This window comes from Thalia democratica, chromosome 3 (assembly GCF_965202585.1).
Source record: "Thalia democratica chromosome 3, ktThaDemo2.hap1.1, whole genome shotgun sequence".
Classification (NCBI taxonomy): Eukaryota; Metazoa; Chordata; class Thaliacea; order Salpida; family Salpidae; genus Thalia; species Thalia democratica.
Genome location: NC_139167.1, coordinates 43,692,664 through 43,713,406, shown reverse-complemented (window position 1 = coordinate 43,713,406; position 20,743 = coordinate 43,692,664). Strand labels below are relative to the sequence as shown.

Here is a 20,743-nt window from a genome sequence, read left to right as displayed (position 1 = left end):
GAAACGTCATAACTATTAGTACGATCAGGTAAAAAATTCTGAAACCGTTCTTTTTAATTTCTAGCGAGTCTTACTTGTATGGAATTTAAAGATTTAACTTTTATAATATAAAATAATTGACCTAATTAACTAATAATTAAGCCATGCAGTCTAAATGTTACCGTTCAGTTTTTTGTTCGGTTTCATCTAAAACCTTTTAACTATTTTCAATAAATTTATTGTAATATTTGAACAGCAAGGTTAGTAAAAAAAAGATCCCGTAATTGTTAACGAACTCTTCTCATGGGATATTTAAATGAGAACAGTTTTGGATAAAAATAAGTTTGCTAACTTATGAAAACTTTTTGAAACCTTTCTAAATACTTTTTCAATATAACAAAAAAATATAAAAAACCATAAGTAATTTACATAGAAAGCTGCTAAATTTAGATATATTTTTGATAAATCTACAGTTTTAATTATACTTTGAGTTAAGATTCTTGAGTTGATTTTGTAGGTTTGTATTGTCAAAATTTTTTTTAGACGACATGAAATATTTTAACAACTTTGATTAATTAACACCTAAATATTAGGTGTGTATACAAAATTTTTAAATTATTAGGTTAGTATTTAGTTTTTTAAACCTAGGACAGCTCTAGTTTTGTTTTTTGTTAAATAGTTTTAAACGTGATAATCCTAAATTGAGTTTTTCAGAAAAAAAAACGTAGAATATTTTTATATTAAGTTAAACAAAAAATAGTAATGTTGTTCTAGTATTAGCATAATTACAAAAAGCGTGTACTTTTATAAATTATCTAAAGAATGATGAAACCCAGTTACTATGAAACTTAATTTTCTATTTTAATTGACTGTGCGTGAAAAATGTCCTTGAAAATGTTTGATAAATTTAACTAGGCAGAAAATGTAGACAATAACCTAATATAAGCTTTAAATAACATAACGGTTAGCTGCTTGGATGTTTTAGCTTTAATTGTCTAATCAAGCGTACTTAAATCAAAACTAATCTCTAAAAAGTGTTTTATAAACATCATAATTTTCGAATGAATAAATTAAACTTTTTATAAAATTGGTTAAATAAATTTTTCAGCTAATCATTTGTAATAAAATACATTGTGAAAATATAAAAAACTATAAATGTTTACTTAATCAATCTTACTTTTCTCTTTATTTTAAACAAAATAAAAACACATATGTATATAGCAATAAATAAATGAAAATACTGATGGTTTTTAGTTTAGAAGCACGATCAGCAGAGATTTCTTTAAATACAACTGTTGCATCTCATGTTGCTTTCAAAGTACATCCTATCATAACAGACGATGTTAAGACTGATGAACGCTTTCCTTTTGGAACCTTGACTGGAGATCAATGTATGAGTTTGTTTGTTTTTTTTAAATATAATTCGATTATTATTTTTACTAAAAAAGTATACAAAACTTTATAAAAATTGAATAAAGTATGAAAATTAAACAATTAATTGTTAAAATACTTTACATAATGTTTCATAGTCTAGTTATAACTAATTATAATTTAAATTTTCAGCTATTTCTTCAGTAATTTGTGTACCAATTGTGTTAGCCAACAACGAACTTCTTGGTGTAGTTGAATTCTTTAGAAAATCAGATAATTCTCCATATAGTAGTTCAGACCTCAAAAATGTATTGGTATGTCATTAAATGCAATATATACATATATATATATGAAGTATGAAAAATAACTTAAACTGAATCAAGGTGTTCGTAAATAATTTGATTGATTTTTTAAATTTAAAAACGAGATAGGGGCGAGGTAAGGTAGCTTTTATACAAATTTTAATTTCTTTTATATGAAAACTTAAACACCAAACTACACGTAAAATTTTATAAAATGAAAGAATCGTAATTAAGTTTTGATATTAAAATTTTCAAAAAGTATCAATTTATAATGCACGAGCGTGAACTTGGCTTGAATGGATTTTTTTGTATTTTTTTAAACCAAACTTTAAAACCAATTATCTTCAAATTATTTAATGCTAACTTGGAACTTTTTTTTTATTCTAAAAAACGTTTTTTTGCTTTGCTTTTCACAATAATTTCCATCGAATTGGGGTTTGACTTTTGTAGTGGGGCCCCTTTAAAGACTTTGAGTTTATTTCTATTTTAATAAACTTTCCAAGTTTTTCTCCAAAAATAAAAAGTATATTCCTAATTTTTATTTTTTTTAACATACTTATTAAACTAAGTTTAGACTTGTAATTAATTTCTTTTTTTCCACTTTTTTTTATACCATAAGCCTAAATAAAATTTCCGAAAAGTTCCAATCTAGCACGATTTTGGATTTTTAGGTTTACAGACTTTTATGCAAAATTTTTTTTTGCAATCTTTATTTTTAACAGACTTGTATAGTTAAGTTTCATGATGTAATTATAATTTTTCCCCAATTAATTATTGTTTTTAGAATATATGATCCATACAAGCTTTAACTAAATTCTTAGCAAAGCTATTTGAGGGGTTTCTTGCTCAAGTGCTAAGAGTAAACAATAATTAATTTTAAAAATATATAATTTAAAAAAATCAATTTTTGCATAAAAGTCTTTAAACTTAAAATCGAAAATCGTGCAAGATTGGAATTTTTCTGAAAAAATTGTTTAGGCATATGGTATAAAAAAATAATGGAAAAATGAAATTAATTACAAGTTTAAACTTAGTTTAATAAGTATATAAAAAAAATAAATAAACTTATTATTTTCGGAGAAAAACTTGTAAAACTAAAAAAATAGAAAAACACTCAAAGTTTTTAAAGGGGCCCTACTACAAAAGTCAAACCCCAATTCGATGGAAATTATTGTGAAAAGCAAAGCAAAAGAAAGTTCCAAGTTAGCATTAAAGAATTTTGAAAATAATTGGTTTTAAAGTGTGGTTAAAAAAAAATTACAAAAAAAGCCATTCTAGCCAAGTTCACACTCGTTTATAAAGCTGTTTATTAAAAAATAAATGACAGAAACAAGCTCGCTAGAATATAACATTAAAAAAATATCTCTAAATTACCTGCTGTATAAAAAACAAACTTTTTTTTTCTATGTTAAATAGTTTAGCTATTGTGATATAGTCATTTTAGTGATTCATAAACTTTCCGTTGCAAGCGTATGAACTACGATTTATCTCAACTTTATCGGAAACTAAAAGTTTATCTACTTTTTCTACTTAAAAATCAGGAAATATGGTCTTTGGTATCGAGTACTATTAATAGTGCGAAGTCGACTCGTGGAGTTGGTAAGGTTATTTCTATGAGCGAGTTTATACTAGAAGCAACTGATAAATACTCAAAATACAAGGATGAAAACATATTCAAAACGACAACTATGAAGTTAACTATTAGTTTTTATATAAAAAATTTATAGTAATTAATATTTACAGTTTTTTTTAATTTTGTTTTGCTAGATTGTACTAACAATTTAAATTAGCTTTGTTAAGTTTCGATAAATATTTGTTGCGGTTTATTATTTTACAGAATGAGTTTTAAAAAAACGTTTGAATATAGGAGTAGTTTGGTTAAGCTTTATCCTCTTCTTTAAAAAAAAAGAATCAATTAATAAAACGAAATTAAACAAAACAGCATGTTTATAATAGGTTTTTGTCAATTTTTTAAATAAAACGTTTTTATTTAACCATTGCCTTATAAATATAATTTGTAGCATAACTTTGTTTTAACTATATACTAATATTTTTTATTTAAAGATAGTTTAAAGTTAAACTCATTCAATAAAAACTGTTTAAGTAACTTGTATCCACAATTTGAAAAGCTAAAAAGCGTTTTGATCTAATTTATAACTTATGGAAGAAAGATTCTTTAACTAAACTGTTGTAACAAACTGCTTCAGTTTGAAAACGTTTAACTATAAAAAGTAATAAAACTTAATTTTTATATAGTTTAAATCCGTATTTAAATTTATATCTTGTAGTAAAGCTATACATTTAAAAAAAGACTTTTCGTGACATGTAATTTAGAAAAGAAATAACGTAGACCCAGTAGTATTATTTAATGTTTTGATTCTAGCTGTAATGACTTTCTTTATCATGACGTCTATCTTTAAAAAAATAGATTTGCGAAATCTATGGTTGGTGCAGATAGGTGCTCATTTTATAGATTTGAAGAGAGTAGTAATGAATTGGTAACTGATTTGTTTGATGAAGGAAAGTTAGATGAAAATGGTGATCCTGTTTTTAGTAAAAGTACTACAATAAGGTTGAAAAAATTTAGTTGATAAATTTAAACGATAAAATAACAACAATTTAAAATTATAGTGGAACTATTTCTAATATAGTTTTAAAATAATTTTATTACTATAATGTAATAGAATTTATATAATGGAAATTATTACAAATATATTTACTTTCTATTGAGCTTTCGCAGTTACAATTTTGAAGAAGCTTTCATAAAACTGTAACTACAATAACTATTAAAAAAATAAATAGGGTTTACTAGGAAATTAAGTTGAGTGATAAAATTCTGCCCGTACGAACTGATTTGCTAATGTAAAGAATTTAATTGGTTGAGTGCCTCTGAAAATAACTAAAAGTTTGTCTTTGTTCACGGTTTAAGTTGCACCAAACTGTTATAAATTTAAAAATTTCTATAGATCACATATAAAATTTTCAATAAATTTTAAGTTTTTGTCTAGCAACGAATAATTTATTTAAATTCAGGAAAAACTAAACTATAACAAATTTATTTAGAAGTTAGTTTCAATTTTTAGTTCTGGTCAAATATTTAGTTTATAATGCATGTTTATTTATAGTCTTATTTTAAAGTTTTGGTCAATAGTGCTCGAGAAATAAATTTAGATTAATATTTAATTATACAATAAACCACAGTCCTTTACAAACGATTCATGTATGAGATATTTCTATCTCGTATAGACGTCAGGAAAACTTAACTTTATCCGAAATATTTTACAGAATGTATTTATTCTTTCAAAAGTTTATTTTACAAACTAAGTTTCGGTCAAAGACCTCGTCAGTGCTTAAATAAATCTAAAAAAAGATATGTGACAGTCATGGAAAACAGCATTTGAACAATTAAATTAAAATAAAACCAAATTATTGCTGAAAATTTTTTTACTTAAGAAACTAAACGAATCAAATTTTAATATTAAGACTGAGTTTTAGTAGAAGTTTAAATTTTTAGCTAAGTTTTAAAATCAAAATAACAATAATAATAATAATAATAATCAAAGCTGTATGTAGCTTTCTTTTTCTTCTAGATATTTTACAGAGTAAACATTGCTTAAGCAAAAGTGTAATTAATGAAATGAGCTTAAAATTTGATTGAATTTGGTGTAGCTTATTTTAATGGTGACGTAATTATTGAAAATTTGAACAATGTTGTGCTTTTAATCGCTTTTAAAATTTAAAGTCCCGCTCAAATGCTTTATATGAAAGCTTATAGTTAAAATAATGTTTTACCTAAAAACAAAACAAGTTAAATTATGGTACTAAGTTTGAATTTTTGGCAAAGTCTATATTCTAGTTAAATTTAAAAATCAAAGAACAACACAAATAAATAAGAATAAGGTTAATAGTAATAAGTGGGCTTAAGTTAAGATGCATTTTAATCAAGCTAAATTTTATTGTTTATTTATATTTAGAAAAAACAAATTAAACTTTAAGGAAATTATAGTTACAAAAATTAAAAAGCATGCATAAAACTGTATTACGAGTAATTTAAGTTTTGAAGTGGAGTTTTCGGAAGTGCGGGCAGGAATAAAAGAGTTCGTACCGTTTGTTTAGATTATCCCTTCTGTCTGCTTTAGCGATCGCGACCTTTTCTAATATGCAAGTACTGCAAATGCTTTGTGGGTTTTTTGCTTTGCCAATATGGTGGATAATTTCCCAATCTATTTTGTATTCAATGTTCTTATTTTTAAGCTTCCATATATACTTCGATATTTCTGTTCCGTTCTCTTTATAGTCTTTTAAGTCACTAATATGGTTGTACCATCTTTTTTTAAAAGTTCCACCCGTTGAGCCCAAGTAGTTTTTTGTTTCGTTTTCCGATTTGATTGTCGCTTTATATACCACATTTTCAACTAAGCATTTATTCTTAAGGGGACATTTGTTTTTTGTTCGGCAGTTGCTACTTAAATACTTAAAAACAAGAAACGATGATCTAAACGAAACATTTTGCAACTGCCGAACAAAAAACAAATGTCCTTTTAAGAATAAATGCTTAGTTGAAAATGTGGTATATAAAGCGACAATCAAATCGGAAAACGAAACAAAAAACTACTTGGGCTCAACGGGTGGAACTTTTAAAAAAAGATGGTACAACCATATTAGTGACTTTAAAGACTATAAAGAGAACGGAACAGAAATATCGAAGTATTTATGTAAGCTTAAAAATAAGAACATTAAATACAAAATAGATTGGGAAATTATCCACCATATTGGCAAAGCAAAAAACCCACAAAGCATTTGCAGTACTTGCATATTAGAAAAGGTCGCGATCGCTAAAGCAGACAGACGGGGTTAATCTAAACAAACAGTACGAACTCTTTTATTCCTGCCCGCACTTCCGAAAACTCCACTTCAAAACTTAAATTACTCGTAATACAGGTTTTATGCATGCATTTTAATTTTTGTAACTATAATTTCCTTAAAGTTTAATTTTTTTTCTAAATTATTCAAGCAAAATTTTTCAAGTTTTGGTAACTATTACAAGCACAAAATTACTTAAACTTACAATATTCAAGTCACAATAAAATTTAGCTTGATTAAAATGCATCTTAACTTAAGCCTACTTATTACTACTAACCTTTTTCTTATTTATTGGTATTGTTCTTTGATTTTTAAATTTAACTAGAATTTAAACTTTGTCAAATATTCAAACTTAGTACCATAATTTAACTTGTTTTGTTTTTAGGTAAAAAATTATTTTAACTATGAGCTTTCATATAAAGCATTTGGGGTAGGTGTCAGAAATGCACAGCGTCACTTTAGCACGGTGTGACACTTTAGCACAGAGTGACACTTTAGCACGGAGTGTCACTTTAGCACGGGGTGACACTTTAGCACGGGGTGACACTTTAGCACGGCGACACTTAAGCACGGGGTGACACTTTAGCACGGATAGACACTTTAGCAAGGCGTCACTTTAGCACAGAGTGACACTTTAGCACGGAGTGAAATTTTTGCATGTAAAATTTTGAAGTCGTTTAAAGTGTTTATTTAAATTATTTTTAGTTATCTACAATAATTAACTTTACAGACAAACAATTGTGAAAATTTGTTTTAACACTTTTAAAAAAAATTCATCTTAAAAATATATATAAATGACGTTTTTACTATGGGCTTAAAATAAAATAAGAAAGTATTTAATTTTTATATTTCTTACTCTTTATTTAAACCTTCCGCTTAAAGTTTAGTCTTATTAGAACTAGTTAAATTAGTTAAAAGAATTAATAGTTACAGAGCTTGTATTTATTGCTAAATTAATTAATATTATGTCGAAAACTTTAAAGTAAAAGTGTCAATACATTTTTATCTAAAATAAAATAGTAAAACAAGTTAATAAAGTTGTTTAATTAGATTTTGTCTTAGTTTTAGGTAAAGCTTAAACTTGTAATTCATTTAAAGCTTGTTATATTTTAATTTACATGTTGCATAGTTCGTTTTTAGATTTTTTAAACAATACAGTACCTAAAATGATTTAAGCAAAAAAAAATGAAAAATAATTTATGTGCTAAAATGACACTCCGTGCTAAAATGTCACTCCGTGCTAAAGTGACGCCGTGCTAAAGTTCAATACAAAAGGGAAAGTGATATCAAAAACTGTGTTAAGCTTTTCGTGTACGCAGCTTAAGTTTACTTTGATTTTCATATAATTAGGTTTAACTTTGCTACAAAATATATAAAAGAATTTTTGATAATGTGCACATATATTTTGCCTTTCGCTTTTTTTTTGTTTAGTGATTAACCTTTATCTGCTTTATCTGTTTGGGTTTTTCTAGGTTAGAAGTCTGCAACCAAATTTTCTATTGAATTTTGATTTTGTTATGCTTAGTACTTCCCATTTTATGTTAAAATCTGTATTGTTGTCTTGTAAATCCTAAGTATAGCTTGCAAGTTCAAACTTGACTTCTTGTTTTTGTCAACTTAAAAACACCTAAAACATTAGCAAAAAAAAGTTTTAGGTATATTAATGATATTTCTTATTACTTAAAAGTAGTATAAACGACATCGTATAATACTATGATAAGATTTTGCAAGATAAGTTATATTTAATATTACAAAAACTTTTCTTGACTAAAGTTATTGTGTTGAAACGTAGGTTTTTATAACATTCTAACTTTTTTTTACTGTTCTTTAAACTTTGATAATAACTAAACTTGATATTTATTACCATTTAAATATTAACGTGTTTCTTTGTTACTCCACCACATATTTAGCAATTACTTCACTGAAGGTAGAAACTTCTATTTTAATTAAGTTTATTTACACCAGTATACGTGTCTTTTTATATGTAAAGCTATGTGTGGCAGCTTTCAGCAATGTTTCAGTTTATATTTTGTAATAACACATGGTACTTTAGTGAATAACATTTTGAAGATTGTTTTGTGTTTTAAAGAAGGTAAGTTTGTTTCTATATCAAGTAGTTTAAAAAATAGTGCAGTTTAAAAAAAAAAACGTTTCAACACCTATTGTAGTCGTTTTAGAATTGATCACGTTAGAAATAATCTGGTTAGAAAATATCAATTTAGATATCAACGGGTTAGAAATGATCAGTTTAGAAGTGATCGGGTCAGAAACGATCGGGTTAGAAATGATCGCGGATTAGAAATGATAAAAACCAGTTTTAGTTTACTGATGATTTAAGTTTAGATTTCTTTCTTTCATTAAATTTAAGTTTTAACAAAAAAAAAAGTTGTATATACTATATTTGCTTCAAGAAAATCAAAACCACCCTTCACAATTAGTTAATATATAGTTAAATAAATATACAAAATAGGTGTTAAAACTTTTTTTTCTAACAGCATTGTTTTATGAACAACTTGAATGGAAACGGTTTTCTATCATTTCTAACTTGGTCATTTCTAACCCGGTCACTTCTAACTCGATCACTTCTAACCCGACCATTTCTAACCCGATCATTTCTAACCCGATCATTTCTAACCGGGTCATTTCTAAGCCGATCATATCTAAACCCGATCTAAGCCGATAATTTCTAACCCGATCAGTAAAAATTTGTTGTTTTTAGATTAATTTTAATCAAAATATTTTTTGAAAGAAAAATCTAAAATATTTTTTCTTTTATTAGAGTATAGTTTACTTTGTTTAACCAAAACTTAGTGTTTATGTAGTTTTAATGCCAATGAATTTTCAATAGTAATTTTGTTTTAACTTGTTATAATTTCAAATTTTTTTCCTTATTCTGACGTTTTTCTTCATATTTACCTACTTAAGTCGAATTTTTACTATCATTATTTAAGATTTACTAATTTGTTTTATATTTTTTAAAGTTTTACTTTGGTGAATTCTCAAAGGAAGCTTTTATAATTATAGTTAAGTTTTATCTTTTTGTCATTAAGGTAACTAGAATATGATTTTAACACAGGTAAATTTTTTAATTAAATTGTTAGAAATGTAGTATTCAGATACAAAGATATTCATATTATAGCCTATAAGCTATGCTGTAAGTCTAGCGCAAGCGTTGTACAGTTTTTGACTCATATATTACTATTTTATAGTCGGTAAGTTTCTACTTTAAGCTTAAAAACTTACATAAACATATTAAGATAATGAAATATAAAGAAACATCAAACGAACTTGAACATTTTTGTTTTATTAACTGGAAAATCATAACTTTTGGATATAACCACTTAAACAGATTTGTTTATTAATTTTAAAAGTCCGAGGATTATCAAACCTTGTCTAGTTAATACTTTTAAAATTTTTCACTTAAGTTTATATGATATCAAAATATTTTAATAACTACTTATATGAGTGCTTATGTTGATAAATATTTTTTTACAACTACATTTACTTTATAAAAAAAGAGTTTTTACAATATTTTGCTCGTAATTGTAGTTATTTTCACTGTAAGTATATTTTCAAAATTCCTTATTTTCGTTGTTATTTCGTTCGTGCCTATATTGTTTTAATCTTTTTTAATAAAATAAGTACAATGAGTTAAGTATATCAGCATAACTTTTAATTTAGTCGTACTTAAAACAAAAAAAGTAAACCAAATGATAATACTTTTTATATATCATATAAACTTAAATGAAAATTTTAAGAGGATTAACTAGACAAGATTTGACTATCCACGGATTTGTTGTATTAACAAAAAGTTTGTTTAAGTGTAATTGATTCTTTTTGTTCTAGGTCATGGTAGTAGTATATTAATGAAATAAAAGCTAGACATTCAGTCGATAGTACATGCTTAAACGGTTTGTTAAATGACATAACTGTTTTATAGGTTTTATTTAGGTAGGTTACACTTAAATATTATAGTTTTCGAATAAATAAAACAAAAGTGTTTAAGTTCGCCTAATGTTTGTTCTAACTTTATTATATAAATAGGCTTGTGCAAATTGTAATAAGAGTTGCACAAGTTTTTAAGCTGAAAATTAAAACTAACGACTATAAAGTAGTAATAGATTAGTCGGGTGCACGACTACTCAAATTCGGACTTTACGTTTGTAAGGGTTTAACTTAAGAAAAATATTTTACGTTTAACATTAAATTTATTATAGTTACGTAGTTGAGAAGAAGATCTAACTTAAATAGAGTTATAAAAGCTTACTTTAAGAATCCTAAAAAATTGAGTTTGAATATTTTTAAAAAGTTTAATAAATTAGACAATCATTCATTCTAAAATAAGAGAAAATTTTTGACATTTTCTTGACTTAAAAATTTCAACATGCAACAATTTCTTTCTTTTATAAGTATATTTTTTACAGAGTTTAATTGCTACATGATACAGCTAAAACGATTTTTTTTGAGTTCAGGTTTATTGAGTTGGTAATAAATCCAATAAAAAAAGTGGGTCATTTCGGATTTTTATTAGTCTGCCTAGCATATCTCAAAAAGTACATATAATTTACAAATTTTTTTTTAATATTCATCTGTAAATTAACTTCAATAGTCTTTTTTTTTTGTTTTTATATAAACTTATTATCTTTTAGGATATTGGCTATCTTTAGTTTTATCAGTTTTGATCTCTATTTAGGATCTTTTTACTTAGTCAAAAATTAATTAAGAAAATCTAAGTTCACTGACGAATATCAATATTTTTTAAAATAATTGTAAAAATTTTAAATACTAATAAAACTTTTTTTAATGTTACGAAAACTGAAAAACATTTATAAACCCTTTTGTGGTTCATAGTTTGCGTAGCATACTTAAAAAAAATTAAGTTAGCATTATCTTTTAATGTTTAACATAGATGTTTTATTCGTCAATAAATTTAGATTAAGATAAAAACAGTTAAGCAAAAATACCCTTACTTCTCTTTATTTTAGAATGATTGTCGTGTAGTATATCTTAGCTAATCAAAAATAAAATGTTCGATTTAAGCAGGTTGATATAAATAAAAAAATTAAAATAAGAAAAAGAGTTTTATCTATGATAAGTAGAAATATGATTAATATTGTAAATATATTTTAAGCAGTGCAATATAAACAAAAAGCTTTGTTTCAGACACAAAACTTAAATTTCAATAAAAGAACAATTTTGTAAAGTTTTATTTGTTTTTAAAATAAATGCTGATTAAAAGAATCTAAAAAATAAACAAATTGAGGTTAGAAGTGATCATGTTTGAAATGATCGGGATAGATATGATCGGGTTAGAAGTGATCAGGTTAGAAATGATCGGGTTATTAATGATCGGCTCCAACTAAAACTATATATTTAAAGTATTTTACCATATATTTTTTATAAGGAAAGTAATTTTATAAAATTGAGGTAAGCTTACTTTAATTGTATCATTGAAAACGTTTTATTATATAAGTGTACAGTTTACGAAGTCAAGTAAATGCACAATTACATAAAAGTTAAAAACAATTATTTAGATTTTTAACATTTTGTACTTTATATCAAAGTTTAATTAAGTCAATATTTACGAATAATAAGTAAAACAAGTTTGATTAATCTTAGCATTTCAAACTTAAAGTTACATAGAATAATGTTATAAAGAATGTTTAAAATGTAATTTATAAGCAACATTATTTGTTTAGTTGTTTTCACTTGATCATTTTTTTTAATTCTTTAAAAAGTAATTGTCATAGAAATTAGTATAAAGTTAAAAAACTGTGCATTACAACTAATTTTTTTACAATGTTTTGTTTAAAAATATAACTTATATAGGAAATTTTTTTCAAAATATTCACAATATTCTCATATTCACAATTTTCTTAGATTGCCACTGGATAAAAATAGTATAGCCGGGTACGTGGCAACTACTAAAGAGTTTGTTTTTGTCAACGAGCCTTACTCAGATCCAAGATTTAATAAAGACGTTGATGTAAGAACAGGTTAAAAACTTTGAAAAACTTTTTGATTTAAATTAAAACTTATTAAAATTACTAAGTAAGTTTAAAAATAGTATATAAAAAAATCTTATATGATAACATTTCTTAACTTTACAAGTCATAACACTAGTTATCTTTTTTTTAGTTAATTGGGAAACCTCTGTTTAAATATAAACATAGTTTTTCGTATAATTCAGATTAAAAAATATTTAATATTTTTAAGAGTTTTCTATTCAAATAAACTTTAACTTTATGTTTAAATAACTTAAAAATTAAAGAGTAGAACTATTTTGACATTTCAAGTATATTGTAAGTTAAGTACTTAACTCCTTAGGTATTTAGACATTTTTTTAAGCTTTGTCAACTATATTAATCTATTTTAAAAACTATGAAAAAAAAAAGTTTTGTTTCTGGAAAGGTATACTTTTACTCAAAAACAATAAATGGCTAAAATGTCATTTACAATGTTTTGATTCTTTCAAGTAACACTATATTTTACTAAAAATTGAAAAGTAGTAAGAAATACTTTAAAATAAATTTTAAAAATAAAAATTTTATGTAATAAAGGAATACATTAACAATTTAGGATATGTTACTCGCAGTATTTTGGCTGCTCCAATTTTAGACACAGAGGGAAACTTGTATGGTGTGATACAGTTAATTAACAAAGTAGATGGAATTTATTTTAGCACAACAGATCAAAAAAGCTTTGAAGTTTTTACTATTTATTGTTCACTGAATATTCGTTACATAAAGGTGTGTTTAAAATTTGTTTTAAGTTTCATTGCGTATTCACTCAGTACTATTAAACTACTACTTATATTAACAACAGATTAATAAAGAGCTAACCAAAAAAACTGCAAAAGCAGAACTTTATAGAGAAATTTATAGGGACACAACCCTGGTTACAAGTGAAGAGGTAAAGAACTTTTTACTAAAAACTTCAAAAAAAAACCACAAAACCATTCCAACTAACTTCGATAAGTAAGTACAAAACAACTAAAATGTAGTTAAGAACATCTTTTGTTACATTATAGAAATATTGTTTTTTAATGTTTTTTTTTGAACTGTGAAACAGTTCAGATTGTTTTAACTTTAGTGACTTAATACTTAGCTAGTAAATTTACATAGACAAATGTATTTATGTTATAAGATTATAAAAAAAGTGTTTAAATCTAAAATAGTTGTAATATATTTTCTACAACACTATTAACTATAACAAAGTTGAAATTGAAAACATTTTTAGGAAAAAAAAAAAAAACTTACAGCTGTCATGATCATAAAAAGTTTTTGTAAAATTTAAGCATATCGAATAAAAAGATTGATCAAAAATTTTGACTAGAATTTTTTTTTTATTAAACTACACATTTTTCATTCAGTCTGAAACTAGGATGCACAAAAATTCAAGTTCAGACACCCCGAGTTTAGATAGTTTTAAGTTATTGTAATTGTAAAGTATATATTTTGATACTTTTTTCAAATTTATGATTAATATCATAATGTTTATTAGTTGGACCCTCTTTTGTAAAAGTTTAAACGGTCGGATTTTAAATTGTCCTAATTTGAAATATTATGTAACAATGTAATTGTCTATTAGAACAATATAAACAAAAGAAAAAATACAAAAATAGCTTGTGTAATAGTTGTTTTGTGTCCGCTTAATGTAAAATACAAATAATACGTAAGTAAGTAGTCATTATTTACAACCTTAATATCAAAACACTTTTGTTTTGCTTTTTTGAATAAAGCTAAACTTAACGATAAATTAAGTTTTGAAATTACTCAAAAACTGTAAGTTATTTTAAAGAGCTAAATCATATTCATTTGTAAACTATTATTTTGATTTTAAGTTTAATCTTTTAATTTAGTTTTAAGTATAAACGTTAATTACATAACTTTGGTAGGTGTTAGAAAAGCACAGCGTCACTTTAGCACGAGTCGTCACTTTAATACGGAGTGACACTTTAGCACAGAGTGTCAATTTAGCACGGAGTGACACTTTAGCATGGAGTGATACTTTATCACAGTGTATCTTTTTAGAACGGCTTCATAGACGCCACAAAGTGTTCTTTTGAATGTAGCTTCATTTAAGAATTCATTTAAGAAAAATCAATATTTTTTAGTAGATAACTTGATTAATAAGAGGTTAATGAACTAAGAACAAATGAACTAATTGAACTAAAATTATATTGAATAAAATGTTTAAAACTGAACTTAATAGAGTCAGCATCCTGTTGTGTACGCATTTTTGGCACTTCAAAGTGTACACTCAAGGCAAAAAATACTTACCAAAGTTATTTTGTTTAACACTATACTTAATAAACTAGTAAGTTTATATTTTATAAACTAAAATAATTAGGATTTTATTATTTATCTTTTTGTGATTTGCAAACTTCTTTAGCCAAAATTATTTTGAAATGTAGGTTATTTTATAATATTAGATCTTTTAAAATTTACATTTAAGTGATGTTCAATTACTTAATAATTATTAAGCTTAACTAACTAATACCTGCATAAGTAAGTTCTCACACTTTTGTATGATTCTTTAAATAAAGTTGATACTAGTAGGACTTTAAATAAAGCTGTTTTAAACGTTTAATATTATTAAAAATAATAAAAAAGCTAAACAAGTAGAAAAGTTGTTGAACTAAGTATTTTTACCCTTTAAACTTGTAAGGCATTTAAAGTTTGTTAACTTTTAGTTCACATACCGAATAATTCGTTTTTATATTTTAAAGAACAACAGTTAAAACGTCATATAAGTACAAAAAAGAATCGTGCGAAAAAATTTCCGTGCTTCAGTGTTCGTCTGTGCTAAAGTTTCACTCTGTGTTAAAGTGACGCCGTGCTTTTCTGATACGTTTCCACATAACTTAACTAAATATTTTATTAAAAGTTATTTTATTTGTATAGTTTTGTATAAATATTTGCTCAGACAATTTAAAGTTTTTAAACTTGCTTTTCTTTAATTGATTTTTAAATTTAAGCTTTTGTTTAAGTTTCTATAATTGTTTAGCATGAGTCTAAATAAATCAAAAAATATTAGGAGGTTATGGTATCTTCCAAAAATTATTATTAATAATTAGAGCCTTATTTTGAGAAACTAGGCATCTAATAAACAAAATAGTTATTAGTGTTTAGACTTCTTAAAGTTTTACTATCAGGATCTATTTAGCTTTGAAATCAATTTCTGACTTATATTTTACTAAGATTTATAATTAAAACGTTATAAAGTCTTTTAATGTTTGTTTTAGTTGTAATATTGTTGCTAGTTACGAAGTTTTTTACAATATTTGAAGTATTTTATAACATCTATGTTAGTTTTACTTTTTGGGCACTTAAAACTGAACAGTAATTAGTGGTTTTTAATTAGATAAAACAAGTTTGGTTTTCCAGTTTTTCATTCAACATACATCTTGCTTATGAAGAAGATTTTTACTTTTACTTTTTACACATGTGTAAAAGTATATGCAATCCTAATTTTCTTCCAAATGATGAAGTTATAATAAAGTTCGTGATGACGGTCAAGAACAGTTATAGAAACTTACCTTACCACAATTTTAAACACGCTATGACGTTTACTCATTTTATGTATTTGGTAATAAAAAAGCATATTCAAGTATTTAACAATGTAAGTTACTTCAAGTGTAAATGCATAGTTTAAAGTATTAATTGTTTAACACTAACAAGCTTTTTGAGCAAAACTTAACTTACCAAAAAAACTTTTGATATCAAAAAATAGTAAAAGAATAATTACTGAAGTAAACACAATTTTAAATACTTAGGTAGAACCTCTTACTCTTCTTGTCTTATCGATAGCACACGATATTGACCACCTTGGATATAGTAATTCATTTCTTTACGATTCTGGTCACCAGCGTGGTAAATTATACGGAAAAAATTCAACTAATGAACGTCATCATTTCGCTATCACCTGTGATGTACTTAAGCGTAATGGATGTGATATGTTCTGCAATTTAAACGATGACCAAGTTAACGAAGCATATGCTGTTATAAAGGATTTAATCATTGCAACTGATTTGAACCTTTTCTTTGAAAATAATAATGTACTTTCAAACATGTTAAAAGCTGAAGACTTTTCACTACAGAATATATCTAATAGGTAAAACTTAGTTTACAAGTACCAGAATTTTATACAAAAATTTAAAAAAAGTTCCATTTTCAACTTAGTTCTAATAAACAGAAACTGATTTTTTTATATGAATCTTTTCGACAAAACAACTCAAATTGCACCAAATGGTACAGCCACACTATTAATCATTTACTAACATACATATTTTTAGTAAACTTTTGTGTACTTTTACCAGGCTGAAAATTTTTCCTTTCATTAAAAGTTTTTATTGTATACGTCATCATAGTTTGAAACCATTTTGTAAACTTTTAACTTGTGTGTATTTTTATGTATTTGGTTTTTTATTTTTATCTTGTGAAATGATCATAAACCATATGTCGATGAGCCTCGTCTAAAATATAAACTGATTAGTTGTTTCTGTTTATTTCTAATAAGTTGCAAATTATATTTAAAACTATTACAAACTTTCCTATAATAAAAAATATAATACAATACAAAAGCAAAAAATTATAATATGTTTTCTATTAAAAAATGTCATTTAGTTAACATGTTTTCTTAAAAACTAAAAAGTATACATTTTTAAAGCTTGCTTTGTTTTTCATTTGAGCTTTCAAAATAATACTATTGATAAAAAAGTAACATAATACTAAATAACTTTAATGTCTACGGTTAAAAACAGAAAAACATAGTTTATTTTAGAAAAAAGGAGTTAAAGATAATTAAGATTTAAACAAGTTTTATAAAATTCAAACGACAGATATTGTTTGTAATTTTCAATATGCTAATTCCTTATTTTTGTGGACTTGACTCATAGTTTTATTTAGATCTTATATTTTTATGATTAAGTGAAATTGTTAATTTTTGTTTAACTTATAGTACATTGTATCAAAAATAAGCAGAATAAGATAAGCAATTTAAACAAAAAATTGAAAATAAAAGTTCTCAATCATAAAATTGATTCGATATCATAAAAGTAAATTGTAGTGATATTATATTTTCATAATAGAAAATTATTATATAAATCTTTCAATCAAGATTTTTCAACTTACTTTTTTTGGTAAGAATAAAATTAAACTAAAATATTGTGGTAACTAGTTATCTACCGAATTAAGGATCCTAACACAAATACAAAATCCGGTTACTGGCGGAGCTCATGTGAAAGTAAGATCTGGAATGGGATAATATTAAAAAAAAAATTTTAGAGCTATCCGGATCCTAATCAAAAAATAATCGGATCCGGCCGGGTTCTAATGTTGTTAACCCGGTAGATCACTGAATTTATTTAAATTTTCTAGCTCATACACATAAATGACCATTAGAATGATTAAAAAGTTCTAGAGTGTAAAAGTGTTTACAGATCTTTAGTACCTTAACAAATATTTTTAGATTGTTGCAAATTACAGTATTTTAGTTGTTTTAATATTATTCCTTTATAATTATTCCTTTCTGCACCATCACCTCTGTATACTCCGAATGATTATTTTTTGAAGCTAGTGACATGTACGAGCAAAAGGGTAATCGAGTGCTTCCAAAAACTGGTGAAATTTTTATATTTTCCACCACAATTCAAAAAATTTTTTGTTAGAACAGTAGTTATGTTTGTAGTTTAAAAGTTTAGTGGTGTCTTTTGTGATTTTTTTTTTATAACTTTTAATAGCTGCGAAAGCAAATATTCTATTTCGTTTTTTAGAACAGTAAATATTTAATCTTAAGCTAGACGTAAAAAAATAACTTTGTTTGTATTTCGTTTTCTATAATAAGTAGTTATTATAATCGAAGTTTAAACATTTTTCTGTACAAAGTATACAGATATAGAAAGTACAGTTTATTGTAAATGTAGCTTGTCATATCAAAATGTTTAAAACCAGACTTCATGTAGCTTCTAATTTTTTTTCTTCTTAGCTAGAGGTAAGTATACTTTTGTTTTCAAAATAAAATATTTAAACAATACCAATGAATTTATTTGTTAATACGTGAAAAATATTCAAACTTATTATACAAGATTAGTAGTAATATAATACTACATTTTTTTGCAGGTTATTAAAAACAACACAAAGTTTCACTCTTTTAGTAAACTATGAAAAATGTTAAATAAGTCTTATTCAAAAATAATTATAAAGTTATCTAATTAAAAACACTCTGTTTGAATAACATTTATTTATCAATTGAAGATCTATTATAGTTTACTGTAGAAGTAAAACATTATATTGTGCTTCATAATCTGAAAAAAAAATCTAATTTGTATCCTTAAGCTATATTAGTTGAGAACTGACATTAACAATATAAAAAACTTAAGGCAAAAAACTTTACAAGTTTTAATGATTGCGTGCGATCTATGTATGATGGCTAAAGATTGGTCACAAGTAAAAAGCAACATTGTCGCACTTTACAAAGAGTTTTACAAAGAAGGAGATGCAAGAAAAAAATTAGGTCTAGAATGTATTGAGCTTTACGACCAAGACAAGTCTAATAACATTTGGAATGCTCAAATTGGATTCTACTCTTTTGTTCTAGTCAGCTGCTACGAAAATATTGCTCAATGTTTTACTGAATGTGGAATTGTAGATGAAGGTATGTTTTTAATTAAAAAATGCATACATTAGAAGTAATTATAATTTACATGGTAAAATTTTCTACTGAAATAAAAAACTGTTCAACTTCAGTTTTTTTGATCTGATTCTTTACAGGTTAAATCAGTATTATTTTTTTTTAGTAGTTTATATGAAATATAACTATAAAATACTTAAATGTAATTTAATAATGTTTTTACTACAATTCTTTAGCAATAAAAGCAAACTTGGGAAATTGTAGAATAGAAAAACAAAAGAAGCTGGACGCTGAGTCAAATGATGAAACTTATATAAGTTTGACAGATTTGATCAGTAAAAGTTTGTCTTAACAAATAAATCGATGTATGAACAAAAGTAGAAGGATTTAGCTTTACTTGTTTAACAACCGGTCGAGAAACAAAATAGATATGTATAAAATTAACGATAAAATTATAACTACAAATTATATGAAATAAAGTCAATATTTTATGATACCTTTTAACTCGTCACAAAAAAAATCTGAAGTGTAGCAATTAGCTGTATATATTTCTAATTGGCCAAACATTTTCTGTAAATTATTATGTTTGTTTACACCCTAAAACAAAATCTGTGTAAAATTGTTTTGATAGTCAATATTAATGAAATACTAACTTATTGACAGATGTTTATGCTTATTATAAACAACTTGGTTACAAGTATTTACAGACTATGCAAAAGATCTTCTTTATGTTAGAGTTTCACAAGTTTATTACGCTAAATGTTTAGAACAGCGATTCTTAATCTGGGGTTAATTTCCTTGCATTAGGGGTTAATTTTCTGAATAAATTGACTTAATTTGTTTGAAAAACTATACCTAATATGTTCAAGTGGTAGATTTTCGACCACTTAAATTTTGTTAGAATAAACAGTGAATTCTAATGACGAACATCACTTCTTTTATCTAGTCTTATTTAAGTTTTAGTAGTTATACAAAGCTTACTTAAATGTCAGAATTCTACACACTTTTGTATATTTTGTCAGATAACTGCATTAATACAAAGCCTTTTTCATTTATTTGTTATGGGTAAGTTATATTTACGATGTTAGGTAGCAATGGGCAACGTATGACCCGGCATCAAGAAATATCTGGTTTTTGACGTATTTTTTAGCTTGAAAACAACCAACACAACAAATATTGAGCTTTTCTCTAATAAAAACCTATAGGCTTTTAATATTTAGTATACAGTAGTTTTATGTTATTTATTAGTTAATTACAGCTTAGCTTTCCAAAATTACGCATCCCACGAAAACTTTACACATTTCTAGCCCACGAAAGACTTGTGGTAAACCTGGCTAGTAAAAAAATTACCCATCTTTAAACAGGGTTGCAACAGGTCAAACTGCAAAAAACTTGTGAATTTGCTAAATAAAATTCTAATTTTTAACCAATTCAAAAACACTTAACCAAAGACTTGAAATTAAGTAAAGTCTTCAATCTTACTTTTTTAGAGCTTAAAACAACAGTGCTATTACTGAATTACTTCAATTAACTTCGATCCTGAAAAAAGATAAAGAGCAAAAACAAATCTTTTTAGAAAAATAAGATTAACAAAA

At 25.1% G+C, this 20,743-nt stretch overlaps 1 protein-coding gene across 1 annotated transcript; it reads left to right on the top strand.

The window, feature by feature from the left end:
• The first annotated feature begins 1,210 nt into the window (after window positions 1–1,210).
• On the top strand, window positions 1,211–19,500 carry LOC145832313 (cAMP and cAMP-inhibited cGMP 3',5'-cyclic phosphodiesterase 10A-like). The gene is made up of 11 exons (XM_082939631.1): window positions 1,211–1,370; window positions 1,543–1,664; window positions 3,194–3,345; window positions 4,081–4,224; window positions 12,396–12,511; window positions 13,095–13,264; window positions 13,341–13,492; window positions 15,974–16,139; window positions 16,294–16,468; window positions 18,915–19,172; window positions 19,385–19,500. The coding sequence occupies exons 1-11, from the start codon at window positions 1,211–1,213 to the stop codon at window positions 19,498–19,500; spliced, it is 1,731 nt and encodes a 576-aa protein (XP_082795757.1).
• Window positions 19,501–20,743: the final 1,243 nt, after the last annotated feature.